The sequence below is a fragment of the Microtus pennsylvanicus genome, chromosome 1 (assembly GCF_037038515.1).
Source record: "Microtus pennsylvanicus isolate mMicPen1 chromosome 1, mMicPen1.hap1, whole genome shotgun sequence".
NCBI lineage: Eukaryota > Metazoa > Chordata > Mammalia > Rodentia > Cricetidae > Microtus > Microtus pennsylvanicus.
In genome coordinates this window covers 222,341,009-222,348,510 of record NC_134579.1, presented here as the reverse complement: position 1 = coordinate 222,348,510, position 7,502 = coordinate 222,341,009, and the positions used below count along the sequence as shown (strand labels likewise).

At 34.6% G+C, this 7,502-nt stretch overlaps 1 protein-coding gene across 1 annotated transcript; it reads left to right on the top strand.

The window, feature by feature from the left end:
* Positions 1 to 5,264: 5,264 nt before the first annotated feature.
* On the top strand, positions 5,265 to 6,203 carry LOC142842698 (olfactory receptor-like protein OLF2). Its single transcript, XM_075959393.1, has one exon. The coding sequence runs from the start codon at positions 5,265 to 5,267 to the stop codon at positions 6,201 to 6,203; it is 939 nt and encodes a 312-aa protein (XP_075815508.1).
* The last annotated feature ends 1,299 nt before the right edge of the window (positions 6,204 to 7,502 follow it).

The window sequence follows — 7,502 nt, the reverse complement described above, 5'->3', positions numbered from 1 at the left end:
GAAACCCTTTTTAGGTTTTTTTAGGAAGCCCTTAAAGAGAATGTTAGATAATATTTTTTTTTAAAAAAAAGAAATCTTGAATCCCCAGCCGTCAGCCAGCAGGTGAGAGAACTCCCCTAGCCTGCACTACCACCATGACAACCACTCACTGGATTCTGTTTACCCAAGACCTACTTCTCCACCCAAACCCATGTACCTGGTCATTCTCCACATGGCCATCCCTGCCCTACAAACCCCAACAGACTACATAGACACAGGCACATCTCACACCAGCTTAAAAGTACAGCCAAGTGACTGGTCTCCCAACTGAACCCGACTCTAAACTCTCTTCATCCCATCTCAGAACCAGCAAGGACAATGGGCTCTGGCACTTACTCCATTACTCTTGTTTAGTCCCAACAGCCTGCAGTCAGGAGAGAGACCTGCCTCCAGGCTGCATCACCACTGCACTACCCTTCTGGCTTCTGCTCCCCAAAGATAAACTCCACCACCCAAACCCATGGACTTGGTCATCCTCCCCTTGGCCAGCCCTCCTCAAAATCTCAGGAGACTACATAGACACAGGTACAATCCATACCCCTTGGAAAAACAGATTAGTAAATATCAGTGTAAGAATACATTCAACAACAGAAAGGAAAATATGGCACCATCAGAACCCAGTGATCCTATAAGAGCAAGACCTGAATATTCTAGGAAAATGATCTCAAGAATAACTTTATGATAATGATAGAGGCCCTTAAAAAGGAACAAAAAGTTCTGCTAAAGAAATAAAAGGAAAGACAAATAAAAAAATTGGAAGAAATCAGATAATCCCTTAATGTAGTTAGAGACTGTGCTATTGTTTTCCAGCTGCCCACACCCAAATAATCATACAGAAACAATCTTAATTACAACATTGTTTGACCAGTGGCTCAGGCTTATTACTATCTGGCTTTTACAGCATAAATTAACCCATTTCTATTGGTCTATGTATTGTTACATGGTCATGGCATTACCTCATTTTCTACATGTCTTCTTTCCTAAGTTGCTAGCTGGCATCTGATAGACTCTACCTACTCTTTATATATCTCTGTTTGGATTCCCTGTCTGGATTTACTCTGCTAAGTTATTGGCCAAAAAAAACTTTATTGATCAACTTTTAAGAGCAAAATTTGTACAAACGGCCATTCTGTATCACCTTAAAGAAAGCCAAAGAAGACAAGAAAAGAAAAAAACAATCAAACCACTGAAGGAAATATTTTAGGACTTTAAAATTCAAATTGAAGCAATAAAGAAAACAAAAACTTAGAAAATCTGGGTAAGTCAACAGGAACCTATGGATGCATGAATCACCAACAAAATAAAGTGTAGCGAAGAAAGAATTTGATTGAAGATACAAGACTTGCTGTTGATAAAATTCAAGTTTTTGGAAGACTTACTAATGAAAACGAGAAAAATACTCATGCACAGACAGAGGTGTTTGAAAAAAACCTACCACACTGATGGAGGAAGGTTATTGGTTAAAAAAATAAAGAAACTGCTTGGCTGACCCTCATAGGTTAGAACACAGGTGGGTGGAGAAAACAGAACAGAATGCTGGGAGGAAGAGGAAGTGAGCTCAGACTCAACAGCTCTCCTCTTGGGGGCAGATGCCTCAGAGAGACACCATGCCCCCATGCCCCGCTCCCAGGCAGACACACGCAATGAAGCTCTGACCCAGTATGGACGTAGGTTAGAATCTTCCCGGTAAGACCGGTGCTCACTGTTTATTAGAGATGGGTTGATCGGGATATCAGAATTAGCAAGTAAGGGCTAGAGCTAAAGGGCCAAGCAGTGTTTAAAAGAATACAGTGTCCGTGTAATTATTTCAGGTAAAGCTAGCCTTGCGGGCAGCGGGGTGCTGGGGATGCAGCCCCGCCACTCCTATTACTACACCACACCACTGCAGGAAGAAACTGATTTAGCTCATGCAATATTGGAAACCAGTTCTCAGTTATAAAGGTGAACATGGTGAACAGAGGAAGCTAGGGTCATAAAACAATAAAATGATGCTAAAGGGAATTATTTTCCCAAGATCAGCTTCTAGATGGAGGCTAAAATGCCTAATTGCTAAGAGATTTTGAATCTGATGATCACACTGTTTCCCTATATATCTAACAGTTTTGAATGCTTAGGATAAAGTTGAAGAATCATGAAAGAGGACTGAGTCAATTATTAAAATTAAACAAGGCCCCAAAGAAGTCTTCACTAATTTTTTTTATAAAGATTGACTTCAGCTATAAATAGAATGTATCAGAATCAGAAGTCAGAAAAATATTAATTAAAACATTGACTTTTGAAAATGATATTTAAAAATTTAAAAGGATGATTTAGCCTTTAATAGCTCAGTCAGCAACAGTAGATGAATAGATTCAATATCAAGCTGATATTGGATCTTACCCTTACGATGCTGTTTTGATAGAAGAAGTAATTTATAGAAATTCTAAGAAAATTCAAAATGCCAAATGTTTGAATTGTGGTAAGCAGGTCATTTGAAAAGGGATTGTAGACAAGGTGCTCCTAGAAACAATGATTTTTCTAGAGATAATCCTAACATAATCCACCAGCTTTTTGAAGTATGCAGAAGGTATGGCAAAGGCTGCAACTGGATTATTTAATAAAGATCAACACGGGGCAGGCAGAGTAACACTTTGCCATCAGGAAATTGTTTAAGGTGCCTCCTACTGGTCCCAGTATCTAATTTGGATCAATTATTCCCTGTCAATATTGGAGAAACTCATCCATGGAACAATTAAAAGACAATGATGGCTGTTAAAACAACACTGATCATAAATATTGTATCCTTTTAGAAACCAGGGAGTTTTGTAAAAATACAAAATAAACCATATAGGCAAAATCAGCTATTACACAGCCTAAGACCATTTGTGACAAATGGTAGGTCCAGTTTGTTCATTCTTGCACTGTATAATTTTTGCTGTATTTATGTTCATATAATGTGAGCGTTGAGTAAAGCAAATATGAATTATGTTATCAAGATAATGTTAATGATCATTACACATATTCCTGATCACTACACATTTTTTTTTGTCATATCAACCAACAGATCCCATTCAAACATTATCAGCCTGAGGCTATAGTTTCTGTACCATGATTCACTTAAGGAGAATCTGCTTCAATGTAATTGACTTGAGAATATCCTGAATTTAGCAAAACCTCAAGTAGCTAAGATTCTCATTCCCTATTTTTTTCACCTTTGTGTTTAAGACAGAACGTTGTTTAGGAACAAATCAGGATATATTTTATTGTATATAAAATATCTCCAACCTCTGTAGATAGGAAAAAATAATGCTATATGACAATAATTAGGTTTAATTAATTTAAAAGTGGCCTTAACTAAGGGTGAATATTTATTTATGTTATTTATGTTATTTCTTAGAATTCACTTTGAGAAAACACTTTGGTGTAATAAGCTATGAATGAGTGATTTAAGACATATTTAAATATTATATGATATGAAGGACTTAATATAAACTATACAAGTACTACTGGAAGCAAAAAATATATTAATGAGCCAAAAAAACTTGTTTCTAATAACATTATTTAAATATATGTAAAGTGTGTACATTATAACATCATTTGTTATTTGAAATCTAATGCTTTTATGGGATCCTTGAAAATGTGAATGAGTGGGTCCCTTTCTTCTGTGTCTTCTCTTGTTCTCTTTTTCTTCTGTTTGTTTTAATCAAATTGAAATTTTAGTTTTTCTTTTATCATATTTTATTTTATTATTATCCCTTAGGACCCTGTTTGTTTTCTAATGAGAGACAGAAATGGAGTGGATCATGATGTGAGGGTAGGTGAATAAAGACTGGGAGGAGTAGAGGAAAGGGAAAGATAACTAGGATAAATTATGTAAGAAAAATGTATATTTTCAATAAAATGAAAAATTATCTATTGATTCAAAAATAATAACTAGTTATTTTTATACAGTGAACTAATTTATAGTGTTTGTTGCCTTCACTAACAAAATGTGAATGCATTTCTACAAGTGTATGATTTATTAAGTTTATTTCATGAGTGTAAATATGTGCAGATGTATGGATAGCTATTGGCTCCCTAATTTATACAATCACAAAATATATAGGGAGTAATGAACAGAAACTAATTAATACAAAAGTAATTGGTATCATTGTGATGTTGCAAACTGTGGTAATTAGTTTCAAAGGAATATTTTAAAACTAATAATAGGAATGCACTTTAATCACCTACTTATATCAAATACACAATGATAAACCATGTTATTATAACTTATTCCTGAGAGACCAAGTTGTAAGCATCCAGGGCCCATGAAGAGAGACTTATATTTAGGGCAATTCCAGAGAGAGTATTGTGTCTATACAGGTAGAACTACTACCACTAACATCTCTAACCTGGATAAGGTACAGTAATGTTTGCTGTTTTTCAACTAACTTTTCTTTAATTCTTTCTATTTTTTATGCTAAATACATGTATAAAAGCAGATATGAAAGAAAGCAAAAACCTGCTTTTTGAACACTAAAAATCTTAATGCTGATCGAAAGTAACATGGGAATTAAAAGTGTTAAGATGGACTTGGGACGTTGGTACAAATCATTTATTATTTTAATAATAGATATGTAATTTTATGTATCTTAAATGCTATAATTACTTTAAATAAAATCACTACTTTTTAATGATCTGTATACTGAGAAAAATACTTAAAACAATATACTCAAGTTTTAGAAATCTGTTATCAACATGACCTTTTAGATTTTGTATGTGTTTTTTATTACTAGTCATGCCTCAAACATATATATACATGTATATTATATATTAATTTTATATGTTCATATAATTATGCGTAACTAATTATATGAAATATGTGTTTCTGTAACTGTCAACTTCCATTTATCCACGTAGTTTGTTAGAGTAAAGGAGTGAAAAGGTACAACATAGATTTTAATTGGAATGACTTTTCAAGAATTATTAGCACAAGTCAATTGATTCAAATGCTGCATAAAAGTCAAAATGAAATAAAGAAAAAAATAAGCATTGTTACAAGTTCTGGAGACAGATTTGCTCAGAAACAAATCTGAAAATTGATACAATGAGCATGAGATGGCCTTCTTAAAGCCATGGTGGTTTTATCTATTTTAATTCTGTTATAATGAAAAGACAAAGAGTTTAACTATAAACACAGAAAACTATAACTGTCACCTTCCTTTTTTTTTTTTTTATTGAAATACAAGGGTTTCCAGACTAGAACAATGACACTTGCGAACGTCACCGTGTTTACTGAATTCATCTTCTTAGGACTCTCTAGCAGACAAGATGTGCAACTGGCCCTCTTTGTCTTCTTCTTCCTAGTTTATGGCCTAACTGTAATTGCTAATCTAGGCATGATCCTGCTGATCAAGCTGGATCCCAAGCTGCACACACCTATGTACTATTTCCTGAGCAATCTGTCCTTCTGTGATGTCTGCTACTCCTCCACAGTCTCTCCCAAGATGCTTGCTGATTTCTTGTCTGAACAGAAGAGGATTACTTACAATTTGTGTGCTGTTCAAATGTATTTTTTTGGAGCGTTTGCAGATGTAGAATGTCTCATGTTGGCTGTCATGGCCTATGACCGTTACGTTGCCATCTGCAATCCACTGCTCTATACGATTGCAATGTCTAAGAAGGTCTGTATCCAGCTCGTGACTGTCGCCTATGTGGTAGGCTTAGTGGACTCAGCAATCCACACATGCTGCACATTCCGACTGTCCTTCTGTAATTCAAATATCATCAACCACTTCTTCTGTGACATTCCACCATTGCTGGCCCTGTCCTGCTCAGATACGTCCATCAATGAGATAGTGATGTTCACCTTCATTGGCTGTGTGGTGGGGTGCAGCATTGTCACTGTCCTTCTCTCGTACTGCTACATCATAGCTACCATCTGCAGGATGAACTCTGCTGAGGGCCGACAGAAAGCATTTTCTACATGCGCCTCCCACCTCACGGCTGTGGCTATTTTTCACGGAACTCTCCTTTTCATGTACTTCCGACCTAGCTCAAGTTACTCGATGGATACCGACAAAATGGCCTCTGTTTTCTACACAGTTGTGATTCCTATGTTAAACCCACTGATCTACAGTTTAAGAAATAAGGATGTGAAAGGGGCTCTGAGGAAAGCAATGAGTATTAACTTGCAGGCTGGGTGAAGTTCTGTTTTCCATTTCAAAATGAGTAAAATATTGTCAGACTGAGTTTACAAGCATTAATATAGAATTCCTTGTGTACAACTTTCACAATATTGTCTAAAGAGAATTGGATGTAATGCAAAAAACAACTGACCTTAGTGTTTAAATTAATAAACAATAGCTAATTCATCATCCTAAATTTTGCAAAGAGGGTTATTTCATACCTTTCCTCATCGATAAATGAGATACAATGAAGCCAAGCAAACTCCTTACAACTAGTACTTCTCAACTTACCCTCTAGTTTTCACTAAATGGGTCTAATAAAAATAGCTTATGCATTCAAAATGAATTTTAGAAAGAGATTTTTCTTCGGCTTTGTTTTAGCAATATTTCTGAACACTAGTATCACCTTATCTATGTCCATTATACTCTAGTAAATAATTAATAACTAAATAAAAGCACAAGCTAATAAAAGAAACCTTCTTTGGACTCTCATCCTATGGAGGTAATATTTATACTATTTAGTTTTTGGTATTTTAACATGTCCTATTTTCATGTTTGAATAAAATTTTCCCATTAAAAAACAGTTATTGAATGAATAGGGCTATACACTTTGCAAAAGTAATATATGTGGGAGAATTAGAAATTTAATAAAGCTTCTTTTTCATTTCAGTATAGTAATTTTACCTTGTATTAAATGGTTTCTTGTCTTTGGCTTAGAAATGGCATACTGGCCAAAGGGCAATTTGTTGTGAGTTCTTCCTCAGTTGTCATACATGCATCAACAAAGTCTTCATAATCAACAGACCCAGGTTTTCATTGTATGTTAAATTCTAACTTTCTTCTCTATACTTCCCTTCTTTCTCTCACAGTTAAAAACAGATATTATATTGTTAGCAGTTCTGTAGCAAGAAAGTTGGTGGTTAAAAACAACGAACTTGTTCCAAAGCTTTATGAATGGTGCTTTCATCTCCTGTAAGAGGTTGGTATTATTATATTGTGCTATTATTAAATTGTATACTTAAACCCCAAATGCCCGGACAGCATAGTTTAAAATGCAAAACAACGATTTTATAGCACATATTTTATAAGAAATAGGAAAATAATAACATTGAATGTTAAATAATAATAAACAATGTTTCTTTTATAATGATTCATACTTGTTTTGAATTTGCAGAAAATATTTCTAGGAAAAGTGCTTCTAAACAAAATATAAATGGTGACACATACCAGAATGGTTGGATATGAACTAATGCCATATAGTATACACTAATATTCAATGTAATATTCAATATGTTCTGAAAACATATTTTGATTAAC